The sequence below is a fragment of the Bombina bombina genome, chromosome 5 (genome assembly GCF_027579735.1).
Source record: "Bombina bombina isolate aBomBom1 chromosome 5, aBomBom1.pri, whole genome shotgun sequence".
In the NCBI taxonomy this organism is placed as follows: domain Eukaryota; kingdom Metazoa; phylum Chordata; class Amphibia; order Anura; family Bombinatoridae; genus Bombina; species Bombina bombina.
Genome location: NC_069503.1, coordinates 97,262,184 through 97,290,096, shown reverse-complemented (window position 1 = coordinate 97,290,096; position 27,913 = coordinate 97,262,184). Strand labels below are relative to the sequence as shown.

Here is a 27,913-nt window from a genome sequence, read left to right as displayed (position 1 = left end):
AATGTTTTTGATATAACTCCTAACTGGTATGCTATCTATCTAATTTTTTAGTTTTTTTGTATCAGCAGCTAAAGTATCAGTTGTTCAGATATTGCTACCTTGTTTAGGATTCAATACAAATAAGGTCCTCAACTTAGATGTTTGTAACAAAGATATATGCCCCAAGTGGGAAATTTTAGGCTGTCTTTTTTTTTTTGGTTCAAGATGCTGTAATTTTTGGTTGCTAGTTATTAAATATCTGCTGGCCAGTGGCCAATCTAACAGCTGTGTAGACAGCACTATCGAGTTTCAAAATTTGATATTGGCAATATCTATGATCTAAGGGTTTGTTGAAGCGTTTTAAGTCATATGTGTTTAACCTGCAATATAAGGTCTTGCAATTCTCTGTTTATCATTCAGTTCTTAGCGAATTATTAATACTTTTTTGGCTAATATTTTAATAGTCTCAAGGGTTAGGTATTACACTGAGATTGAGGAACAGTTACCGCTCCAGGTTTAAATATGTCTGCCAGAAAGCTAAATGGTTACCTTCCTCTCTGCAAATATTAATTGTGCAATATATTATCTCTTTTTGCGCATGAGCATTTGACACATGTCACACTGAAGATCACTTTTCTCCTTTCTTTTTGTCTCACTCCGCCAATATTGATTAATGTCCTGAAATCTTCTATAAAGTCCTGTATTAAAGATATCTAATGTAATTGACGGTTAGAAGGTCAAACTTGATTGGCAGCTCCTCTTATATCAAATAAAGCAACAAAACGATCTGTGAGAAAAAATCACAAAGAAGAGAGGGCGCCTCCTAGTGCAATATTACAAAATAAATGGCACAGATGACAGATGTGAAGATTAAATACTCACAAAAGAAGCAGCACCCATGTGCTGATTGAGACAGGCTGGGGAATCACAGTGACCCAGCTACACTGATCCTGAGCAGGATGATGAGTTCCAATGTATCCAAATGGTTCTGTGGGAAGGAAATCACAAAGAAAGGGCTCCTCCTAGTGCAATATTGTAAGACAAATGGGAAAATGATATACTCACAAATAGAGCAGCACCCATGTGCTGATTGAGGCAAGCTGGGGAATCACAGTGACCCAGCTACACTGATACTGCAGAAGGATAATAATATCCAGTACACCAAACTAATGAACAGGCATAGGCTTCCATAAAAAAATGACAATTTATTGTCCAATTGTTAAAGATTAAAAGGATATAGACAGTTATACCCTAATAAATAAAAAACTAATGTTAAAACCAGTTGCAACGCGTTTCTCAGCCAAACAGGCTTTTTCCTCAGTGGCAAGGTTGGCACCAGTTTGTTTGCCATAGAAACCATTGGGCCAGGCTGAGAACATGTCTATACTATGAAGGGGCTCACACCCTATATATATCCACACAGAAATTAGTGGCTCAAAGGATTTTAATCATTTTTAAGTACCAATTACTTATTTAGAAAAGGTCAAATATATGAGGTGGCAAGGTTGGCACCAGTTTGTTTGCCATAGAAACCATTGTGCCAGGCTGAGAACATGTCTATACTATGAAGGGGCTCACGCCCTGTATATATCCACACAGAAATTAGTGGCTCAAAGGATTTTAATCATTTTTAAATACCAATTACTTATTTAGAAAAGGTAAAATATATGAAGTGGCAAGGTTGGCACCAATGTGTTTGGCATAAAGACCGTTGGGCCAGGCTGATAACATCTGTTCTATGATGGGTTCACGCTATAGTTGCCCCCTCGGCCATGTTTTCCTGGACACTTATGAATTACACATCCTGCAGGGAGGAACATGAATAGTGCTGTCCAGGGGTACAATTCATGTTCCACTCTGCACACCCTGCAGCATGTGTAACTCATAAGTGTCCAGGAAACCATGGCCGAGGTGGCAACCCTAGCACGCCCTGTATATATCCACAGAAATGAGTGGTCCAAAGGATTTGAACCTTTTTAAAATACCAGTTACTTATTCAGAACATAATCACAATTGTGTCACGTTTGCCATCTGTTTATTGCAATATAAGATCATGTAACAAGTTTTTGCAGGTTGGGATGTCTGCTGTAAGTTTGTTTAGATATTTAGAAAGTGTATTATTTTATTTAAATAAAAATAATGCTAGATATTTTGTTTATAAAGCTTTATTGTGCAAATTGCAAGTGGTTGCAGAATAAAAAGCTGTCTGAATAAGAAGACAATTTCAGCCTTGTTCAGTTTGCTTTCTTGTGCTTAATGTTCACTCACAGTGGTTACTTTATAAATGACAATCAGCATAAACCACTGTGAGTGAACATTAAAGGGACACTGAACCCAATTTTTTTTCTTTTGTGATTCAGATAGAGCATGCAATTTTTTTTTTTTTTTTTATATTAATATTTTTATTGAGAATTTTGGTGTACATAGAATAAACAACAATACGTCCATTTACATCAGAAGCTGGAGCATATAGAGAAATGACTTATAGTCTGAGGAATAATGTAAGCCACTAAACATCAGCTTTGCAAGCATGCACTATAATAGGTAAATGTGCAAATGTCTGTGAACAAATATACCATAAGCCCTTTTGTGTAAGAATTAGGACAAACAATATCACAGAGGGAAAATGACTTGCAGTACTAACTATTTAAGAAACAGCCTGAACAGTAGTTTTGTAAGAGCTCAGAGAGGAATTATCTAAAAACTCAAGCTTGTTTACAAACCAACCAAATATGTCAACATTAACAACATAAATGAACAGCGTACGATAAATCTCATTTTACTTTTGTATGGTAATGCAATACCTCTCAAGATGACTCGGGTCGCTCTTGTACCCTGAAAATACAATATGAACATGTAGTCACTTTTGGACCCTTTAAAAACTCATGAGAGAACAGAGTACAAAATATGAGCAATAGCATAGGAGAAATGAATGGAGGAGGGTACATGTAAAGAAGGGGGTAAGACAGGACCTATGAGGATTATTCAGATATGGGGCAGGCACGAAAGCTTAGTTACCTTATAAATATGTCACTATGAAATTTGGCTAGGAAGAGCAACTTGTCAATTATTTAAGGATTAAGTGAGAAACAGTATTAAGAAACACCTTCAGGTCACCTGTATGATGTGAGTTATAGTACAACCGAGCATAAGAAACATAAGGGAACAGTCTGGTCTGACATGTGATCAAATTATGCAGGCACAATAGGTGGATAGCAGGGTGAAGATGTATGTATTGTATAAAAGGGGTTAGTGAGAAGGACGAAATGAATATTAATTTATGTTGAAAACATAGCTAATTCCACTGTATTGAGCCCAATGTACTAACTTAAATGAGTCTCCAAAGATACTAACCGTAAAAGCAGCTTACTTCCCTTTAAATAGTTCATGTTAGTCTAGACACTGAGCTAATGACATGTAACATGAAAATTAAAGTTAAAACTATACTTATCCCCTTCCACAAGAGTTATTTTCCTATAACAAGTATTTCCCTTGAGTAGAGATGCCTATTAGCTGCTGGGTATAATGGGCCAGCCGATTTGGTATAACTAAAGACACATTGTCCTGGTATAAAGAATTGGTCATAATGTGTACCGCAATGTATTGCAGCATATCAGACAGAAAAGTCGTCCTTTATATGCAGATGGGGAATATGTCCTAAAACAGAGTGCAGATTCAGATATAAATGTCTGTAGCCTAGCCGATGGCTCTTGCAGCCAGTTATTCACCTTTGGGCTGGCAGGGACGACGGCTGTGGCTCCGCTGCACAGTGCACACCGATGTCTTGATCTTGAAATCCACGGTAATGGCAGATTGTTCCTTGTTAGGGGAGTAGCTGTGAGTCTCCCTCAGTGCCGAGTTGCCCCTAGTCCCGGGGGGCACAATAGTAGGCAGGACGTCTTGGGTATGGGAAGCTCCGTCTCTCTCCCTCTCTCTGCAACTTAGCTCCCGTTGGAGAGATCTCTCTGAGTTGCATTCACCGTTAGGGTTAAAGGGACAGTCTAGGCCAAAATAAACTTTTATGATTCAGATAGAGCATGTAATTTTAAACAATTTTCCAATTTACTTTTATCACCAATTTTGCTTTGTTCTCTTGGTATTTTTAGTTGAAAGCTTAACCTAGGACGTTCATATGCTAATTTCTTAGACCTTGAAGCCCACCTCTTTCAGATTGCATTGTAACAGTTTTTCACCACTAGAGGGTGTTAGTTCACGTATTTCATATAGATAACACTGTGTTCGTGCATGTGAAGTTATCTGGGAGCATGCACTGACTGGCTACACTGCAAGTCTGTCAAAAGAACTAAAAAAAGTGGCAGTTTGCAGAGGCTTAGATACAAGATAATCACAGAGGTTAAAAGTATATTATTATAACTGTGTTGGTTATGCAAAACTGGGGAATGGGTAATAAAGAGATTATCTATCTTTTAAAACAATAAAAATTCTGGTGTAGACTGTCCCTTTAAGCACCATTTGCAGTTTCTCCTCAAACATGACATTTAGGAGATCGGATGGATGCAATTTTTCTTGCGCTGTTTCTTGTCGCAGGACTGTACTCCCCACTGAATTAGGCACGGTCATTGTGGAGAAGGCTTGATCGATTCTCAAGTATATTTTCTCTTCATACTCCTTCAGTAGTGTCTTAATAGAGATGCAAAACTCCTCCATATTCGACAAATGTCAGCAGTGTTTGCGCAGCTTGTATTGAAAACTGCTTTACAGCCAGCATCCAGGGATACCGGCTGGGGGGGTTGGTGAGGAGGCAGAGGCCTCAAGATTGTCTCTGGAATATTAGGGCTGCTAAGTGGTGTAATATATAGATCAGTCTGTGCAGAATTCTTTCCCAATCTAGGATCTAATGAATTAGGCTTGTCATAGTTCCAAATGATGTGGATTTTTAGAAAAATATCCTGTGAGTGAAGCAGCTCAAAATATTTCAACCTAAGATGGCCGCTGCCCGGAATTTCCCCAGAGCATGCAATTTTAAAGGGACATAATACTCATATGCTAAATCACTTGAAACTGATGCAGTATAACTGTAAAAAGCTGACAGGAAAATATCACCTGAGCATCTCTATATAAAAAAGGAAGATATTTTACCTCACAGTCTCCTCAGCTCAGCAGAGTAAGTTCTGTGTAAAAAGTTATACTTCACCTGCTCCCAGCTGCAGGTAAAAATAAAAAAAAAATGAAGAAATGAACAGCAGCCAATCAGCATCAGCAGTGCTGAGGTCATGAACTCTTACTGTGATCTCATGAGATTTGACTTAACTCTCATGAGATTTCATAGTAAGCTTCCTTTACCTGATTGGTGAAATAATATGAGAGTTCACGAGGCTCATCCCCTAAGCTGTCCTAGGACAGACACACTAAAATGCTGCTTAGAAATCCTTTACAATGGGAGGTGGCTACTGAGGAACTTTTGAGGTAAAATATCTTTCTTTTTTACATAGAGATGTTCAGGAGATATTTTCTAGTCAGCTTTTTACAGCTATGCTGCATCACTTTCAAGTGTTTAAACATTTGGGTATTATGGCCCTTTAAGCAACTTTCTAATTTACTCCTATTATCAAATTGTCTTTATTCTCTTGGTATCTCTATTTAAAAAGCAAGACTGTAAGTTTAGAAGCCGGCCCATTTTTGATAAACAACCTGGGTTGACCTTACTGATTGGACAGTACCAATAAACAAGTGCTGTCCGTGGTTCTGAACCAACAATTAACTAGCTCCTTAGCTTAGATGCTTTCTTTTTCAAATAAAGATAGCAAGAGAACGAAGAAAATTGATAGTAGGAGTAAATTAGAAGGTTGCTTAAAATTGCAGGCTCTATCTGAATCAAGAAAGAAAAAAATTGGGTTCAGTGTCCATTTAAGCACAAGAAAGCTGCAAAATGTTTAGTTTTCAGAATTATTGTCTACTGGTTGTTTGTTACATTAAAGTTTATTTAAAAAAAAAAAAGCAAACAAAAAAAACCTTTGAGTGGAGGTCACATGTTTCCTGTCTATAGTGGAGCTCCAGTGTTTTGTTGTTCCCCTCTCATTTACTTCCTGTGCAGCAGTTGCTGGGTGAGTGAGTCAGGCTGTGTGTATTGTGTGATAAAACGTTTTAGTCACTTTCTGGTCTGCTTAAAATGTTTATAATTGTTATAAATGTTGTTCTTTTATTGTATGTTATTCATCTGCTTGTGCCAGGCAATGGGATAGTAAGTGCTGTTCAACTCTCTGTGTTAGTTAACCCCTTAATGACCACAGCACTTTTCCATTTTCTGTTCGTTTGGGACCAAGGCTATTTTTACATTTCTGCGGTGTTTGTGTTTAGCTGTAATTTTCTTCTTACTCATTTACTGTACCCACACATATTATATACTCATTACTGTACCCACACATATTATATACCGTTTTTCTCACTATTAAATGGACTTTCTAAAGATACCATTATTTTCATCATATCTTATAATTTACTATAAAAAATTTTTATAAAATATGAGGAAAAAATGGAAAAAAACACACTTTTTCTAACTTTGACCCCCAAAATCTGTTACACATCTACAACCACCAATAAACACCCATGCTAAATAGTTTCTAAATTTTGTCCTGAGTTTAGAAATACCCAATGTTTACATGTTCTTTGCTTTTTTTGCAAGTTATAGGGCACTAAATAAAAGTAGCACTTCGCTATTTCCAAACCATTTTTTTTTCAAAATTAGCGCTAGTTACATTAGAACACTAATATCTTTTAGGAATACCTGAATATCCTTTAACATGTATATATTCTTTTTTTAGTAGACATCCCAAAGTATTGATCTAGGCCCATTTTGGTATATTTCATGCCACCATTTCACCGCCAAATGCGATCAAATAAAAAAAATCGTTCACTTTTTCACAAATTTTTTCACAAACTTTTGGTTTCTCACTGAAATTATTTACAAACAGCTTGTGCAATTATGGCACAAATGGTTGTAAATGCTTCTCTGGGATCGCCTTTGTTCAGAAATAGCAGACTTATATGGCTTTGGGGTTGCTTTTTGGTAATTAGAAGGGCGCAAAATGCCACTGCGCACCACACGTGTATTATGCCCAGCAGTGAAGGGGTTAATTAGGGAGCATGTAGGGAGCTTTTTGGGGTAATTTTAGCTTTAGTGTAGTGTAGTAGACAACCCCAAGTATTGATCTAGGCCCATTTTGGTATATTTCATGCCACCATTTCACCGCCAAATGCGATCAAATAAAAAAAAAAGTTACATTTTTCACAATTTTAGGTTTCTCACTGAAATCATTTACAAACAGCTTGTGCAGTTATGGCACAAATGGTTGTAAATGCTTCTCTGGGATCCCCTTTGTTCAGAAATAGCAGACATATATGGCTTTGGCGTTGCTTTTTGGTATTTAGAAGGCCGCTAAATGCCGCTGTGCATCACACGTGTATTATGGCTAGCAGTGAAGGGGTTAATTAGGTAGCTTGTAGGGAGCTTGCAGGGTTAATATTAGATTTAGTGTAGAGCTCAGCCTCCCACCTGAAACATCAGACCCCCTGATCCCTCCCAAACAGCTCTCTTCCCTCCCCCACCCCACAATTGTCCCCGCCATCTTAAGTACTGGCAGAAACTCTGCCAGTACTAAAATAAAAGGTATTTGGCCCTTTTTTAAAAAAAAAAAAAAAAGCATATTTACATATGCTGATGTGTACGATCCCCCCTTAGACCCCAACCTCACTGATCCCCCCCCAAACAGCTCTATAACCCTCCCACTCTAACTTAATGGGCGCCATCTTGGGTACTGGCAGCTGTCTGCCAGTACCCAGTTTAGAGGAAAAAATGGGTTTTTTTTTTACATTTGTTAAACGTTTCTGTAGTGTAGCTTCCCCCCACACAAAACCAACCCCTCATCCCTCCATGATCACTTTTTGTGCTTTTGCACAAACAAGATTAGGCCACTTTTATTAAAACATTTTCCGTAGTGTAGCGGTTCCCACCCGCTCCCGCCCCGTGCACGCGCCCGCCCTCCACCCTCCGTGCACGCGTGCGCGCGCCCGTGCGCGCCCCCGACGATCCCGCCCCCCTTGACGTCACGCGGCACACCGATGGCCGCCCACCCGCCTCCCAAGTCGGCTCCCACCCGCCTCCCAAGTCGGCTCCCACCCACCAACGAAACCAGCCATCGATGTCCGGTACAGAGAGGGCCACAGAGTGGCTCTCTCTGCATCGGATGGCCATGTGAGGTTATTGCAGGATGCCTCCATATCGAGGCATCACTGCAATAACCGGAAAGCAGCTGGAAGCGAGCAGGATCGCTTCCAGCTGCTTTCCACACCGAGGACATGCAGGGTACGTCCTCAGGCGTTAACTGCCTTTTTTTTGAGGACGTACCCTGCACGTCCTCGGTCATTAAGGGGTTAATGGTTAATACACTGTGCAGCTCTCTGTGCTAGTGAATGGGTTAATACACACTGTGTTGCTCTCTGTGCTAGTGAAGGGTTAATACACACTGTGCTGCTCTCTGTGCTAGTGAAGAGTTAGTACATACTGTGCAGCTCTCTGTGCTAGTGAAGGGTTAATACACACTGTGCTGCTCTCTGTGCTAGTGAAGGGTTAATACACACTGTGCTACTCTCTGTGCTAGTGAAGGGTTAATACACACTGTGCTGCTCTCTGTGCTAGTGAAGGGTTAATACACACTGTGCTGCTCTCTGTGCTAGTGAAGGGTTAATACACACTGTGCTACTCTCTGTGCTAGTGAAGGGTTAATACACACTGTGCTGCTCTCTGTGCTAGTGAAGGGTTAATACACACTGTACTGCTCTCTGTGCTAGTGAAGGGTTAATACACACTGTGCTGCTCTCTGTGCTAGTGAAGGGTTAATACACACTGTGCAGCTCTCTATGCTAGTGAAGGGTTTATACACACTGTGCAGCTCTCTATGCTAGTGAAGGGTTAATACACACTGTGCTGCTCTCTGTGCTAGTGAAGGGTTAATATACACTGTGCTACTCTCTGTGCTAGTGAAGGGTTAATGCACACTGTGCAGCTCTCTATGCTAGTGAAGGGTTTATACACACTGTGCTACTCTCTGTGCTAGTGAATTGTTAATACACACTGTGCTACTCTCTGTGCTAGTGAAGGGTTAATACACACTGTGCTGCTCTCTGTGCTAGTGAAGGGTTAATACACACTGTGCTGCTCTCTGTGCTAGTGAAGGGTTAATACACACTGTGCTGCTCTCTGTGCTAGGGAAGGGTTAATACACACTGTGCAGCTCACTGTGCTGCTCTCTGTGCTAGTGAAGGGTTAATACACACTGTGCTGCTCTCTGTGCTAGTGAAGAGTTAATACACACTGTGCAGCTCTCTGTGCTAGTGAAGGGTTAATACACACTGTGCAGCTCTATGCTAGTGAAGGGTTTATACACACTGTGCTGCTCTCTGTGCTAGTGAATGGTTAATACACACTGTGCTGCTCTCTGTGCTGCTGCTCTCTGTGCTAGTGAATGGTTAATACATACTGTGTGGCTCTCTGTTCCAGTGAAGGGTTAATACACACTGTGCCCCCAAACCGAACATTATCAGCCCTGCTTTATCTAGGGGCGCCCGGTAAGTAGCGCAGAGGGGCACCCGGTCATAGTTTGCCTTATTTATAGGAGCCAATCTGACCTTGTTACTGAGTAGGGGTTTTTATATAATTTTGTTAGCAACACTTGTATTGTTTTACATGCTCTTATCACCCCTGCTCAGACTAACTAGGGGCAGTTGTGTAGCAGGGTCGGTTTTAAAGGGACATTAAACCTAATATATTTATTTCATTATTCAGTGTTACACTAATTACAGAACTGCACAATGTAATTTAGAGCTGCAATAACTAATCAGTATAATCGATAATAATAGATTATTAAAATAGTTGTCAGCGAATCTCATAATCGATTAGTTGGTTTGCATGAGCTCCTGCACATGGTATTGTGTTTTATGGTTATGCCCTTAGCCTAAAGGACGTCTACAGAAGTTTACTTTTCACTTTTTCAGAACAGTATAAATTACAGCTAATCCCGGCTTATGTGCAAACCAGAAATAAAATAGGAGTCATCATTTGGATTGTTTATATTAAATTAGGTGATTTTTGACTATGCTTTGCATGATATGTGCCGAGCTTGTTATTTACACCTAGCCTTAGATTGATGGAATTTGTTATTTGAATTTATGTGCACTATTATCTGTTTGCACAATTATTAGCGGATCGCTTGCTATTGCTGATTATATGTACTGTATAGATAAATGTGAAAGGCTTTGTCCTGTTACTGATATACAGTACTTAGCGCTTTTGACTTTTCTTGTTTTTTTATTTTGAATTAATTGTAATATGTACCAAATTCAAGCTCTATAAGTATATAGCTGTTATTTTAAGTGTGGACTAGATATTTTTCCCCTAACCTTTTATAGCTGGTTATTTACCATTGCATATAGATAATAAAGATATTTTTATGTTAGAATGAAGTCCAGGCTTACTTTAAGAGGCAATAATATTGGGGGAGAGAACTGGCACTAGTTATAGTATAATAGTGGAATAAATGGAAAATATTTCCGGTGCTAACCCTACATACATACAACAATACAGGAGAGGTAAGAGAACCTCAAGAGTTGGGTTTATTAAGCACTCATTCCTACTAGTGGTTACTAAAAAATTGAATTTTTAATATAATTATTTTAAAATAGACCCTTATTCAAAACCGTTATGCAGTTCTCTGGGTACTTTACGGTTTTGAATAAGGGTCAATTTTAAAATAATTATATTACAAATTCAATTTTTTAGTAACCACTAGTAGGAATGAGTGCTTGTGATGAACCAAGGTTATCCAGCCCTGCGCCAGTCACTTATTTGGCACAGAAAGGGTTATCATACCCCTTCTACTCTCACTAATAGGTCCCAATCTAGCCACACCAGGCCAGCTTGTGATTAAGTTCAGTGGGTGCAAGGGTTAACAACACTCTCCAGTCTGTACTAGACGTAAATGAAATGCCCCAAAACTCCTTTAATGCCACCCCCACTAACTAACTACAATATCTCAGCTGCCACCACTTAAAATTTATTAAAGGGAAAATCCTAAGGAAAAACCCAGACTTACACATTAACTCTCTGAGTACAATTTAGCAGAAAAATAACCTAAATTATACAGTTCTAATATTCCAGTCCCTTTCAGTAACGTGGTTCAATTATTAGACAAAGGCCAAACTTAATAAAATAATTATTTATTATGCCAAAAATATTATGCACAATGCATTATTAATAAAAAGTTGGTACACATAAAATGACACATTAGCAAACAGTGTTTTAAAATAAAAAAGGAGAAAAACAGAATTGAATACTTTCCTAGTCTCAAGATCTATGTCAGGGGCTGGCATGAAGCGATGGATTCTTACTCTGCCGAACAGCTCCCCTTGTAAGAATGACATCTCATAGCTGAAAAAGATTCTTATACCTCTTTTCCATAGATCAGGTTGCCTGACCACACCCTCCTGGGTGGGCTAAGAAACCCCCTGTCTTTAAACACATATAGGCATTAGACCAATGTCCTTTTATTGGCCTCATCAGGATGTGGGGGAGAAGCACTGTGGTATCTCTGGAGCTGACAGATTGACTCAATGCATACACAATAACATTTGGAGGAAGGTTTTTTTTAGAAACTATTTATGATGGGTTCTGGCACTTCAAAGAAAACACAAACAATCCCAGTGCACAGCTATTTCTAAAAAACAAACAACGGTTCTTAGTTCACCACTACACAGAATTAACCCCTTTCTCAGCTAACTCCTGAGGTATTCGTGACAGTGCTTAATAAACCCAACTCTTGAGGTTCTCTTACCTCTCCTGTATCGTTACTTTAAGAGGCCCCTTGCATTGGTGGAGAGTTAACAAAATACCCCACCTTGGTGAAAGTGTCAAAACCCTACTTATGCATCTCAGGCACCTCAACAACGTCTGAGCACCTCTTCTCTGCTGCAGGCCAAATAGCTTGCAAAAAGTGAGCCAGCCTCAGCCAGTAGCATGTGGTTATGTTGATATTTTTGCATTTTAATGCAAAGTTTCTGAGAGAGTGAATAACAGAATGTTATTAACAGTAATAGTCTACCTTTTTGTAGTTCTACCTCATTTGAAACAGTTTGTGGTTTTTTGGCTTGATTAGAAAAATGTGTTCTGCTGCAGGTTAAAAAATTGGACAAACAGTTATGTTAATGTAAAATTTTAGCCTGAATTTTATATTTATAACACTCAGTATGTGGTTTTTATTTTAAATATAGGATTTTTTTATAGTCCGATTTAATTGAAAAAATAATCGTCCGATTAATCGATTATGAAAATAATCGTTAGTTACAGTCCTCATTTGTAGTATTATTCATGGGTACTGAGGCTGTGACAGAAATATCTCGGTGTAACATTACACTATAGTGGTCGGGCTGTGTGTGGTCTGACATTGTGCAGTTCTGTATCTAGTACTAAAGACACCAGTACATGCATTGCATTTTATTTTCTATTGATGTGCAAGGTGTTTGCACTTGGCGCTACCAGTGTGTGAATTCTGACGTTTGCATTAATTACTGGCAATATTATAAAGCCCCCCCCATGGTGTCTGGCTCATGCCATTTGTATAGCTGCAAGTATTGTGTGTTACGTGACATGGCTGCTTTGTAGGGAGGAACCGTATGGCAGAGTAATTGTGAGGGGGGGGGGTCATGCAGTGAAAGTCAGGTTAGAAGTCAAGGGAGGATTCAGAGGAGCTTGGACTTGGCGCTTTGAGACTAAACTCTTAAATACAATGCACATGCACAAAAGACGTACACGAGCTTGCTCGACATGAAGCAGTTAGTTTCAACAGGGCATTCATTTAGGATGACGTCAGAGAAAAGAGGGGTCTGTCGGCCATTTCAAATCAGCCGGAGAATGAAAAGTGATTTTGAACAAAAAGCATATATGCATTAAACATGGGCTACAGGAGGATTAAATTAACATTAACTACTAAATAGGAATAAGTCATTATAAATGTTGTGTGGACTGTCCCTTTAATGATACAGATAGGGCGTGTCATTTTAAACAACTTTCCATTTTGGTTTTATCATAAAATTTGCTTTGTTCTCTTGGTATTCTTTATTGAAAGCTAAACCAAGGTAGGCTCATATGCTCATTTCTAAGCCCTTGAAGGCAGCTTCTTATCTTAGTGCATTTGACAGCCTCACACAGCTAGACAGTGCTAGTTCATGCGTGCCATATAGATAACATTGTGCTCACTCCCATGGAGTTATTTGAATCAGCACTCATTGGCTAAAATGCCAGTCTGTGAAAAGAACTGAGACAAGGGGCAGTCTGCAGAGGCTTAGATACAAGGTAATCACAGAGGTAAGAAGTATATTAATAGATACAAACTCAGTGGGAGAATAACTATTTTCATTATCAGAATGCACAGCACATTTCCACCATTCATTTCTTCCACTGGATGCTCTGTGCCTGAATCCCAGGGGCGCACTGTATATGTGAACATTTCCTAGGAGCTCTCTTCTGTAATTGACCTAGGATATAGGAGCAGATGTTTTACTCTTGAGCTTGCGGTACAAACATATAGGGTATAACAGATGGGTTATATTTACAGAGCTCAGCCCTACAGTGAAATAAAGATTCCCTCTTCTGCTTATTAGTGACTTCAGCAAACTTAACTGTCTTCCGGCCTTAGGGACTTTCTGTCTGTCCTTCTGTTTAACTGTCAGATAATACCAGGTTTGTGCTGTTATTTCAATGCAGGGAAAAAACTGTCATGGGTCTTTTATATTAAAAGCACTGTAGGGTGGGAAACGCTTTTCCCAGCATTTGTACGCTCACAACTCCTATTGTACAGCCTCATATATTGTATTTCCTCACTTGCGCATGCACGAAAAACGGTGATTTAACTTGAAAACGGATTATTGTTAAAAACTGGCAAATATTTGGAAAAAACGATCTAGGGCAGCTTTATAGATATATGTTAAAACTATTTTTGTGTTGACTGTCCCTTTTTAAACTTTTTGAGTCAACAGCTCCTACTGAGCATGTGCAAGAATTCACAGACTAAGCGTATATGCTTTTGCTGATTGCTGTCACATGGTATGTGTATGCATTTGTGATTGGCTGATGGCTGTCACATGGTACTCGGGGAGTGGAAATAGACATAACTTTTAAAATTGTCAGAAAAAAATCTACTGCTCATTTGAAGTTCAGACTAAGTGCTATTGCATTGTCTTGTTATCTTGCATTTGTTTATGCAAATCTACTGTGTTCACTGGTTCTTTAATGAGTTGTGGTTTTCAAAGAGATACAACACTAAAACTAAGTGAACAAATATAAAATACTTTTACCAAAAATCACCTTATATAGAATATACATAATACAATCTATTCTACGCTTACCCAGCTGTGTGACTAACGCTGCTGATTGGGTAACCAACAGTTTCTGATTTGGACCAGCAGTTCTCTGTGACTCCTAAGTCATACTTTACCTGTGGGTTTAACCCTTTTGTGAGGTTTAAACACATAGATGTGCAGGGTGTATAGTGATAAATCCCCAAGGCAGAACATACAGTGATCTGAGATGTCATCGCAGAAAATGCAGCATTTCTGCATAAAGAATGGGACACATGCAGGAACTGTCAGTGATTTAACTTTGCAGCACTGCTCCACATTAGGCTGTTCTTTTCAAAAAGAGCTGTGCTCTGGCTGCATTGTGTACGTTTTTCTTAACACAGTGCATTCAGAGCAAAGTGCTGTTTGAAGTGAACAGTCAAATATGCAGTAGAGCTGCAAAGCAGCAGTGTATGGATTGTTGACTGGCTCTCTGGGATTTTTCCAAACCCGTCCCCCTAGCCTTTCCCAGTCTGCAGAGCTGTTTTTTCTGAATGTAAGACGTTAGTATGAGCAATGCACCTTTTTTAATACTACACTTTTATGTTAGACAAAGAGAAAAAGGAAACAAATTTATTCAAGGAACATTTTACAAATGTTTTTGTTTGTCTGCAGCTAATTTGCAATGCAATTTGTCAACTACTGCACTATATTATAAAACTTTAAAAATGGCTTTATTCTCCAGTTAACCAACACATTGCAATTGTACTGGTTCTTTAGTGTAACTGCCTAATTTAAAATTTTATTTAAAAATGACCTGCAGAAACATTTTCACAAAAAAAAAATCTGCCTCTGGGGTGATAATACTATATTATCATGTCACTTTGTCACTATAATGCCCTTATATAAGAGTGTAACTATAGATATATACACCCTGGCACACTCAGCTCTCTGGGCTACTGAACTGATGGAATAATCTAGTTTAGCAGATCTCTTGCTAATAATTTATTATGTACAAATGTGTTACTATATTGTGTTTACAGCAGCATTCAGCCAACTTATATGCTTACGTGCAAATTCATCACTTCATAAAATCCAAGAACTGGAATGGCAGTGAGATGGTTGCATGGTCCACGTTAAGATCTAGTATTACTATTTCTAGAATTAAAACACCTTCAATCTCACTATTATACAGTATCATGTTGGCCAAACAAAGCGATTCCCTGGTGGATAGCCTCAATATAAAATGGAGACTAGTGATTCCAAGGGTCGATCACGAAAAAATTAGAGATAGCTGTAGATCTGTCAATTAGGCTCGAATACCAATGAGCTGGAAAGAGAGTCACATGAAACTAATTCATAATTTTTACTACACACCTCTGAAAATGTCTAAAATATACGTTAATCAAAACTTCTCATGTCCACGCTGTCTATATATCAATGCAGACATTTTACATATGTTTGTAAATTGCCCCAGGATTGGTCAGTTTTGGAAAAAGGTTGCTTTTTGGTTTAATAGTCTATATAGAACAAACATCTATTTTGATGTAGACATCATCCTTTTTCTCGATCATACCAATCTGGAGGCATTCCCCCAGAGAAAAAGTTTAAATGTAATTTTCCTCCTTGTTAGACATCTTATATTAAAAAACTGGAAAGCCAAAAAAATGCTGGTTTTCTCAGTATTTATTAAAGAAATCTAGATGCAAATAATTTTTGAATCCTTCCATTTGAGAGAAGCAAGTGAAAGGGAAGTTAGGAAGTTTTTATTAAGATGGTTACCGATAATTAAGACATATCCTGAAGGAGTTCAAAAGACTATTCTTTACCCATTTTTAAGCTCAGATAGCTTCAGGGACTTGGTATTATTAGGGGACTTTCCGGCAGACTGGATTATGTGTTACAGAGATTCATAATAGTACAATACTGATTTGAAACCATGGGCGTTCGTCCCGGATGCCTGACAGGGAGCTTAGGAGAGCAGGGGGGGGCGGGAGTTTGTGCTACCCCCCCCTCCCCCCCCCCCCCGATTTTTCCCTTTATTTTTATTTTTCTCTTCTCTTTTTCCCTCTATATTCTGTTTACACATTAATAATAATAAAAAAAAAAGGCCATAAGTGTAAAAAGCAGAATTCGCTACGATAATATTTTTACTTACACTTCTAAGATAAAGTGGTTAGAACTTGTATTTTCTGTTATTGCATTATTGTATAGTACTCTGTTTATTATTGTTTGTTTTCCTTTTTTCTTTTTGTATCTATTGAGAATGATGCCCTGCGTGGTGTTTACTCTACTGTAATATGTATAACTTTTACACTGTTGGCATATATAAATAAATATTTTTTTAAAAAAAGCATTCAGCCTGTTGTGTAGTGCGCTGTATATTGTGCAGCTTTACACCGTCCCTTTATTAGTATAAATGAGACAAGAGAAAGTGATGCTAATTTAGCCCATGCTCAGTATTTAGTGTCATTGGCTGTTATATGTGATCAGGTACAGACAATACATTGTGTCTAATAGCACCTTATGTCATTTACTGCCTCTGTGCTCTATACTCCCCTATACATTATCCTTCCCTATCTCCCTTCTTACCTTATCTAACCCACCTTCCCCAGCACCTATTCCTTCCAGTTACACAACACCTTGTGCTGATTGTCACATTCTCCCTTATCTATTTGTGTATTCTCAGATAATATTGTGTTTTGTTTTATATTCTGTCTGTTATTAACAGTTTGTTTTATATCTCTTGGCACACTATAGCTAAATGTATCATAAAGGTTTAGTGGAAAGTGCTGTCAATAAGTAATTATAAGAGGAGATTTCTACAGCTGTGCAATGAGAAAAAAAAAATAGTCATCTTGGACTGGTAAATAGAGCGAGACATAAGGAAGGGGGTATATGAGACAGCAATGACTTTTAGATCTGCATCAATGTATAGGCTACATATAGACTTCTCACAGCTAGCAAGCATGGGCTACATTATGACATCATATAGTAATGGGAAGCGGGGGGATGTGAGTATGATCTAATATATGGCTTACTTGGACCTCTGACTATTTTAATATTGAGACGGACCTTGCTGGCTGCTATATAAGGTGGAGTTTAAACTATATGCAGATAAACTAAGGGGATTGGAGAGAGAAAAGAAGCAATTTAAGCACACCTATCCCCCTACGTGGTCTCTCCATGAGAGTCTCGATCAGACCTAGTGGTCGTCATTGATACCATATTGAGAGGGGAAGCTGATAATGGTATATTGCTAAGATATGGGCTCATAGTAGAACCGGACCATATTAACAGTGTATATTTTATGTCCATTGGACTTCAAAGATCTCAGTAACAACATGATATACATGATAAACGTGAAATACATGATATAAACTTATCAGGGTTTAATATATCTGGTAATTTATAGCATAAAAAATGAGGAATATGAGGGCATACAACCTCCCAGGTGATCTCTCTGTTATTACTGCAGTCCGACCATGCGGTCATCACTAACACCATGTTAAGAGGGGTACGCTGGACATCATATATTGCCCAGTCATAGGCTTTTAACAAATATAAAGTTAAGACCTGCTACACCACATCAATAGTGCATATTCTATATATAGTAGGCAGCAAAAATTATGTTAGGTTTCTCTGATCCATGTAGGAAAACATTTCATCCATAATAAACAAAGATGATAGGCACGTTAGATACATAGGGGAACTTAATAGTCAGAAGTGGAATAATAAAGTCTTATAATATGAAATACAAAAACATATTGTTGACAATGGCTTTACATGACAATTTAGTTAAAAGGTTAAGATCCTTAATGTTTTTTATTTTGCCTCCCAAACTGCTCTCAGCATGGAAGGGAAGCATGTTAAATTAGGGCGGGGGGGGGGGGGGGGGATTGTCGCCCTATTTCAATGCAATAGTTCAGTACCTGGATAATTGGGAGAGTTTTTTCCTAGGAGCGAGGTGGCTTCGGGAGCCAGTTCAGCAAACTCAAACTTGAGGTAAGACAGTTGGGAAAGATTATCTGAGTCCCGGAGTATACTCCTCATCGTCATATATTCAGATAGATGGCAGTTGTCGGGTGACCCGGTAATTTGCAGTGTCACTGCTAATCAATTTGGTGGCTGGGCCAAGGGTGATGAGGAAATGCAGCCATACATCTGTGTTTGGTGTATCCAACAGAATAGCTGTGATCTCAGGGGTTGCTGACAGTGTGTGCTCCAAGCTTTCTGCGGGAGATGATCCTTCCATGTCTGCAGAACCACCGCAAGTTTCTTTCATCAGAGGAAGATTTTCTCCCATGCTTGCGCAGCTTCTGTTTGCTCCATCTGTTGGTTTGTTGATTTAAAGCTGGAATGTGGCAGTCTCAGGCGCAGATTCTTCCCTTGCTGTGATAGCCAGGCTAAGCTGAATCGGTATATCCACTGTCTCCAAATGTAGAGTATCCTGGTCGCCAGTTTCCAGAGAGGAAGCTCTTTTCCCTGCTGTGGGGTAGTCCCCTCTCGCCGTATCTGTGTCTGTCGGGTCGGAGTCCAAGTGGTCGGTCTCTTGTAAGCTGGTTGATCTTACCCTATCCGGCTTGTGGAGAGCTGGGTAAAAGATTGCCACCATTCTTTCATCCAGTCTCTGGGCATGCAACTGTAGTATCACTCGCAATTGCATAAGAAAGAAAGCTTCCTCCATTTTCAGTTAGCATGTAGGGGATAGCGTAAACTTTAGCCTTAGTATGCTGCGACTATTTAGTCCTCTCAGCAATAGGGACAGTGCTAGTTTCAGAGGAAGGACTGTGCACAGCTTGTTATGGGGACAGTGTTGAGGCTTCTGTGATAGGGGAATGCCTCAGAATGAATAGCCCAGTACTGAGGGCAATGAAGCAATGTCAAGATTTAAAACCCTAAATTTCAAATCAGGCCGTCCACAGACCAGTTTCTCCAATAGTTTGAATAATATATATCCAGTTTTAGCTTCATAATATAAGTGATTTTATGAGATAACTTAAGGAGCTGAAGCTCAGTGCGACTATTAAGATGGCCGCCGCCCTGAAGTCCCCCCTATTCCATTGTATTTTTATTATGCATCTGTGGTTTTATAATTCTATATTTTATGGTCCTTTTTAAATGGACTGAATTTGCCAACATAACATCTCATTATATTATCACTCTATGTAAAAACAATTTTTTTCTTAACTCTATCCAAGAAAACAATTGACATTAACATTTTACTGCCTATCTCTCCCACACCCCCTAGCAGTGTGATTAAAACAACTCAGTATTGATCAATAGAAGTTAAAGGATTGGGGGTGAAGCACATGACAAGATGTCTGACAGTGATAATTAGTAGGAAGTACAATACCAATACTGCAGCATCCAAAGTAACATATTTAAACAAATTATTTTTAACATTTCTTTCAGGAGAAAATATTGTTTCATATAAATGACATAAAACAAAGATTATAATATATTTGTAACATTGTGATATGGCCCAACTTAAATAGATTTTCTACCATTATGTTGTATAGATCTGGGAAGATTCATATTTAAAGGGCAATTATAACACCCACAGAGAGATCTGTACTAAATGTTTGTGCTGAATCAACATCACATATGTAATAACCTAATCAGCTGATCTGTATCACATTAACTTTTATGTGCCTTTAATTATACCATACGTACAGTTAATCAGAACCATAATTTATTATCTGTCTAAACCATTCAATATACTTTTTACAGACACGGCCAGAGCACTGAGAGATATCAGGTATTGATGTAACTGGAGTGAATAAAGGAACCTTCTTCCTGAGCACAGACATTGGAGCCTGTTATCAGCATGAACTCATATGTGTTAGGTAAATAAAATAGATATTATGCTGACTTTAAAAATAAAATAGATCACTCATTGAACAAACTAAACTATTATATTTATATCTGCATCTTTTAAGAACATTTGTGTCACTGACAGTTATAAAGAAGGAGCAACCTCTATTTGGGCTGAGGAGGAGAGTAAAAAATACTACTCCCCCCCTCTGTCCTTTTAGATAGATCATGTCCAACTACCTAACCTCACCCCCAGACCTGGTTCATTACTCAGAACACCAGCAACTCCACCTTCCCCTGCCCTGATCTCGCTCATGGAACACCCATAACTATACTTATGCCTACCTCGTTCCTATGTGTGTAAGACGCACATTTTCCCCAGTGTTCCCCACACCAGAACCACCACTGATTTGTGTGTTTAATTTTACAGTGACTATTTATTATTATTATTATTATTATTATTATTATTAAACTAATAATGTTTTTGGTTGTTTATATAAATCAAACAACCACACCCTCTCAAAACATCTCACACTTATCATTAGTCTGTGATGATTAAGACATCATATTCTCACCCAACTGGTTGAGCATGAGCCGGGCAGGGCTGTATTGCAGTTAATTGTGAAATGTTAAATGAGGATGGTGGATGCTACCTCTCTTGCCCAGAATACAGATGTACTTGTTCCCTGGCTGAGAACATTATCCACATGCATCTTGTTTAATGCGGCCCTATAACTTGTTGTCATCAGTAATCAGTAATTTAGGTTACTATGATGTAGTAATGTTTACATTCTATGTCATCCTTTTTTAATTAGTGATTACAGGTAAATAGATTTAAACATTCAAAAAGGAAGACATTTTTGAGTATAAAAATGTGTTTTTTTATTGAGATGGATTATATTATAAAAAATAAACAGTCTTATTTTTCTTTATTCCATTTCTTTTTATGTAGACAAACACGTCAGTAGTTCATCTCCATCCTTCACTACAGGAAGCCTCAGTTTGATACCACAGACTCCAAAAGTCTTAGACACCAATGACTACTCACAAACATTGGGGATATCACAGCAGATATTGAAAGGAGATGGTGAATTTGCAGGAACTGGGCAGCAATTATTATGTACAGAGAGTAATTTAGTCATCAAACAAGAAGACAAGATTTATGCCTTATCTAGTGAAATTATTATCCCCGAGGAAAAACCACACATGTTTACTGAGTTTTCAAAACATATTAAAGAAGGGAAAAGTCTACAGTCTAGCCAAATAATTCATACAAAGGAGCAACCATTCAAATCTACAGAATGTGAGAAAAGCTTTAGATGGCAGTCTCATCTACTAGAACACCACAAAATTCACACAGGTGAGAAACCACATACATGTACCGAGTGTGACAAATGTTTTACGCTAATGAATCATCTGAAAACTCATAAAAAGATTCACACAGGAGAAAAGCCTTTCACATGTACAGAGTGTGGAAAACGTTTTACACAAAAGGGTAATCTGAAAACTCATGAAAGGATTCACACAGGAGAAAAGCCTTTTAAATGTACAGAGTGTGGAAAAAGTTTTACAGAAAAGAGTGATCTGAAAAAGCATGAAAGGATTCACACAGGAGAAAAGCCTTTCACATGTACAGAGTGTGGAAAAAGTTTTGCACAAATAAGTAGTCTGAAATGTCATGAAAGGAGTCACACAGGGGAAAAGCCTTTCACATGTACAGAGTGTGGAAAAGGATTTACAAAAAAGAGAAATCTGAAAAAGCATGAATGGATTCACACAGGGGCAATGCCTTTCACATGTACAGAGTGTGGAAAAAGTTTTACAGAAATGAGTAATCTGAAAACTCATGAAAGGAGTCACACAGGGGAAGATCTGTTCACATGTACAGAGTGTGGAAAAAGTTTTACAGAAATTAGTCAAATGAAAATTCACCAAAGGATTCACACAGGAGAAAATCCTTACACATGTAAGGAGTGTGGAAAAAGTTTTACACGAATGGATTGTCTGAAATGTCATGAAAGGAGTCACACAGGAGAAAAGCCTTTCACATGTACAGAGTGTGGAAAAAGTTTTACACAAAAGAGTGATCTGAAAAAGCATGAAAGGATTCACACAGGGGAAAAGCCATTCACATGTACAGAGTGTGGAAAAAGTTTTGCACAAAAGAGTAATCTGAAAACTCATGAAAGGAGTCATACAGGGAGAAAGCCTTTCACATGTACAGAGTGTGGAAAAGGTTTTACAAAAAAGAGAAATCTGAAAAAGCATGAATGGATTCACACAGGGGAAATGCCTTTCACATGTACAGAGTGTGGAAAAAGTTTTACAGAAATGAGTAATCTGAAAACTCATGAAAGGATTCACACAGGAGAAACACCTTTCACATGTACAGAGTGTGGAAAAAGTTTTACACAAAAGAGTGATCTGAAAAAGCATGAAAGGAGTCACACAGGTGAAGAGCTGTTCACATGTACAGAGTGTGGAAAACGTTTTACAGAAAAGAGTAATCTAAAAACTCATGAAAGGATTCACACAGGAGAAAAGCCTTTCACATGTACAGAGTGTGGAAAAAGTTTTACACGAATGGATTGTCTGAAAACCCATGAAATGATTCACACAGGAGAAAAGCTTTTCACATGTAGAGAGTGTGGAAAACGTTTTACAAAAAAGAGTAATCTAAAAACTCATGAAAAGGTTCACAAGGGAAGAAACCTTTAAAAGAAAGTAGGATTGCTACCTTTTGCACAGCCGATTATCTGACACTTTGCAAATGGACATGGTTGAGGATGTGGTTAGGGGTGTGGCTTCACACGACCCTAAATGGACCTTCCAGCCAAATTTGGAATCCACGTGTATGCATTTCAGTTTTGAGTAGAAGCATTTTTGTAATATACATGTATTAGAAAAAAACATATTTTATGTAAGAACTTACCTGATAAATTAATTTCTTTCATATTGGCAAGAGTCCATGAGCTAGTGACGTATGGGATATACAATCCTACCAGGAGGGGCAAAGTTTCCCAAACCTCAAAATGCCTATAAATACACCCCTCACCACACCCACAATTCAGTTTAACGAATAACCAAGAAGTGGGGTGATAAAGAAAGGAGTAAAAAGAATCAACAAAGGAATTTGGAAATAATTGTGCTCTATACAAAAAAATCATAACCACCATAAAAAGGGTGTGCCTCATGATCTCTTGCCAATACGAAAGAAATGAATTTATCAGGTTCTTACATAAATTATGTTTTCTTTCATGCAATTGGCAAGAGTCCATGAGCTAGTGACGTATGGGATAGCAATACCCAAAAAGTCGAACTCCACGCAAGAGTCACTAGAGAGGGAGGGATAAAATAAAAACAGCCATTTTCCACTGAAAAAAATTAATCCACAACCCAAAATATAAGTTTAGTCTCATAAATGAAAAGAAAAACTTAAAACATAAGCAGAAGAATCAAACTGAAACAGCTGTCTGAAGAACTTTCTTTCATGTAATTGGCAAGAGTCTATGAGCTAGTGACATATGGGATATACAATCCTACCAGGAGGGGCAAAGTTTCCCAAACCTCAAAATGCCTATAAATACACCCCTCACCACACCCACAATTCAGTTTTACAAACTTTGCCTCCTATGGAGGTGGTGAAGTAAGTTTGTGCTAAGATTTCTACGTTGATATGCGCTTCTCAGCATTGTTGAAGCCCGATTCCTCTCAGAGTACAGCAAATGTCAGAGAGACGTGAAGGGAGTATCACCTATTGAATACGATGATTTCTCTAACGGGGGTCTTTTTCATGGGTTCTCTGTTATCGGTCGTAGAGATTCATCTCCTACCTCCCTTTTCAGATCGACGATATACTCTCAAATTTACCATTACCTCTACTAAGAACTGTTTTAGTACTGGTTTGGCTATCTGCTATATGTGGATGGGTGTCTTTTGGTAAGTATGTTTTCATTTACTTAAGACACTCTCAGCTATGGTTTAGCACTTTATGCAAATTATATAAAGTTCTAAATATATGTATTGTACTTATATTTGCCATGAGTCAGGTTCATGTATTTCCTTCTGCAGACTGTCAGTTTCATATTTGGGAATATAAACACTTTAAGAAATTTATTTCTTACCTGGGGTTTAGTCTTTTTCAATTTGACTACTTTTGCATTTGCGGGTATTAGGCACACGGGTGCGTCAAATGTTAGACTTTATTATGTAATTTTTGGCGCAAATTTTTTTGGAGCTGGAAATTACGTTTTTGACGCAACTTCGTCATTTCCAGCGTCATACGTGACGTCGAGACCTTTTCACACGGCGGCATCATTAGTGACGCAAGTGTGTCATTTCCGGCCAATTTTTTCATTATTTCAATACCCCATTGTTGTTTGCCTCCTGCTTTCTTTTCTATCAAGAGGCCTATGCATTTGCATTTTTTTCCCATTCCTGAAACTGTCATTTAAGGAAATAGATAATTTTGCTTTATATGTTGTTTTTTCTCTTACATTGAGCAAGATGTCCCAATCTGATCCTGCCTCTGAAGTTTCTGCTGGAACATTGCTGCCTGACATGGGTTCTACAAAAGCTAAGTGCATTTGTTGTAAAATTGTAGAAATTATTCCACCGAATGTCATTTTTAATAGTTGTCATGATAAACTTTTACATGCAGATAGTGTTTCTATCAGTAATAGTACATTGCCATTTGCAGTTCCTTCAACTTCTAATGTGCATGATATACCTGTAAATTTTAAAGAATTTGTTTCTGATTCTATTATGAAGGCTTTGTCTGCATTTCCACCTTCTAATAAACGTAAAAGGTCTTTTAAAACTTCTCATTTAGCTGATGAAATTTCAAATGACCAACAACATAATAATTCATCCTCTTCTGATGAGGATCTATCTGAAACGGAAGATCCTTCCTCAGATATTGACACTGACAAATCTACTTATTTATTTAAAATAGAGTATATGCGTTCTTTATTAAAAGAAGTGTTAATTACTTTGGATATTGAGGTAAACAGTCCTATTGACGTTCAGTCTAATAAACGTTTAAATACTGTTTTTAAACCTCCTGTGGTTTCCCCAGGTGTTTTTTCCCATTCCTGAGGCTATTTCTGATATGATTTCTAGGGAATGGAATAAGCCAGGTACTTCCTTTATTCCTTCTTCAAGGTTTAAGAGATTGTATCCTTTACCAGCAAAATCTATAGAGTTTTGGGAAAAGGTCCCCAAAGTTGATCGGGCTATTTCTACTCTTGCTAAACGTATCACTATTCCTATGGAAGATAGCACTTCCTTTAGGGATCCTTTAGATAGGAAACTTGAAACTTATCTAAGGAAGGCCTATTTATATTCAGGTCATCTTCTCAGACCTGCTATTTCTTTGGGTGATGTTGTGGCTGCATCAACTTTCTGGTTGGAAAATTTTGCGCAACATGAATTGGATTTTGACATATCTAGCATTGTTTGCTTACCCCAACATGCTAATCATTTTATTTGTGATGCAATTTTTGATATAATCAAAATTGATGTTAGATCCATGTCTTTAGCTGTATTAGCTAGAAGAGCTTTATGGCTTAAATCTTGGAATGCTGATATGACATCTAAATCTAGATTACTATCTCTTTCTTTCCAAGGTAATAATTTATTTGGGTCTCAGTTGGATTCTATTATTTCAACTATCACTGGAGGAAAAGGAGTTTTTTTGCCTCAGGATAAAAAACCTAAGGTTAAATCTAAGGCTTTTCACCGTTTTCGTTCCTTTCGTCAGAATAAAGAACAAAAACTCAATCCTCCTCCCAAGGAATCTGCTTCCAGTTGGAAGCCTTCCTCAAATTGGAATAAATCCAAGCCATTTAGGAAACCAAAGTCTGCCCCTAAGTCCGCATGAAGGTGCGGCCCTCATTCCAGCTCAGCTGGTAGGGGGTAGATTAAGGTTTTTCAAGGATTATTGGATAAAATCTGTCCAAAATCATTGGATTCAGAGCATTGTCTCTCAAGGGTATCGAATAGGATTCAAAGTAAGACCTCCTGTGAGAAGATTTTTTCTCTCACGCATCCCTGTAAATCCAGTAAAAGCTCAGGCTTTTCTGAAGTGTGTTTCAGACCTGGAGTCTTCAGGGGTAATCATGCCAGTTCCTCTTCAGGAACAAGGTTTGGGGTTTTATTCAAACCTATTCATTGTACCAAAGAAAGAAAATTTGTTCAGACCAGTTCTGGATCTGAAAATTTTGAATCGTTATGTAAGAGTACCAACTTTCAAGATGTTGACTATAAGGACTATTCTGCCTTTTGTTCAGCAAGGACATTATATGTCCACAATAGACTTGCAGGATGCATACCTTCATATTCCGATTCATCCAGAACAGTTTCTGAGATTCTCTTTTCTAGACAAGCACTACCAATTTGTTGCTCTTCCATTTGGCCTAGCAACAGCTCCAAGAATCTTTTCAAAGGTTCTGGGTGCCCTACTATCTGTAATCAGAGAACAGGGTATTGTGGTGTTTCCTTATTTGGACGATATCTTGGTACTAGCTCAGTCTTTACATACTGCAGAATCTCACACGAATCAACTAGTGTTGTTTCTTCGGAAACATGGTTGGAGGATCAATTAACCAAAAAGTTTCTTGATTCCTCAGACAAGGGTCACCTTTTTAGGCTTCCAGAAAGATTCAGTGTCCATGACTCTGTCTCTAACAGACAAGAGACGTTTAAAATTGGTTGCAGCCTGCCGGCACCTTCAGTCTCAGTCATTCCCTTCAGTTACTATGTGCATGGAAGTTTTAGGTCTCATGACTGCAGCATCGGACGCAATCCCTTTTGCTCGTTTTCACATGAGACCTCTACAGCTTTGTATAGTGAATCAATGGTGCAGGGATTATACAAAGATATCACAATTAATATCCTTGAATCCTAATGTACTACACTCTCTGACATGGTGGATAGATCACCATCGTTTGGTTCAAGGGGCTTCTTTTGTTCGTCCAACCTGGACTGTGATAACAACAGATGCGAGTCTTTCAGGTTGGGGAGCTGTTTGGGGATCTCTGACACCACAAGGGGTTTGGAAATCTCAAGAGGCGAGATTACCAATAAATATTTTAGAACTCCGTGCAATTCTCAGGGCTCTTCAGTTCTGGCCTCTACTAAAGAGAGAACCGTTCATTTGTTTTCAGACAGAAATATCACAACTGTGGCTTATGTCAATCATCAGGTTGGGACTCACAGTCCCCAAGCTATGAAAGAAGTATCTCGGATACTTTCCTGGGCGGAATCCAGCTCCTGTCTAATATCTGCGGTGCATATCCCAGGCGTAGACAATTGGGAGGCGGATTATCTCAGCCGCCAGACTTTACATCCAGGGGAGTGGTCTCTCCATCCAGATGTGTTTTCTCAGATTGTTTAGATGTGGGGGCTTCCAGAGATAGATCTCATGGCCTCTCATCTAAACAAGAAACTTCCCATATACCTGTCCAGGTCCAGGGATGTTCAGGCGGAAGCAGTGGATGCGCTGACACTTCCTTGGTGTTATCAACCTGTTTACATCTTTCCGCCTCTAGTTCTCCTTCCAAGAGTGATCTCCAAAATCATCATGGAACAGTCTTTTGTGTTGCTGGTGGCTCCAGCATGGCCACACAGGTTTTGGTATGCGGATCTGGTTCGGATGTCCAGTTGCCCGCCTTGGCCACTTCCGTTACGGCCGGACCTACTATCTCAAGGTCCGTTTTTCCATCAGGATCTCAAATCATTAAATTTGAAGGTATGGAAATTGAACGCTTAG

The 27,913-nt window shown here is 38.5% G+C and overlaps 1 protein-coding gene across 1 annotated transcript in view; it reads left to right on the top strand.

Moving 5' to 3' along the window:
* The window catches only part of LOC128661353 (uncharacterized), a 146,767-nt gene that overhangs the window by 3,608 nt on the left and 115,246 nt on the right, over positions 1 to 27,913 (top strand). Inside the window, exons 2-3 of the mRNA XM_053715617.1 lie at positions 20,059 to 20,174; positions 21,095 to 22,849. Of these exons, the coding sequence (XP_053571592.1) occupies positions 20,156 to 20,174; positions 21,095 to 22,849 (1,774 nt within the window). The 5' untranslated portion in view covers positions 20,059 to 20,155. The remainder of the gene's footprint in view (positions 1 to 20,058; positions 20,175 to 21,094; positions 22,850 to 27,913) is intronic.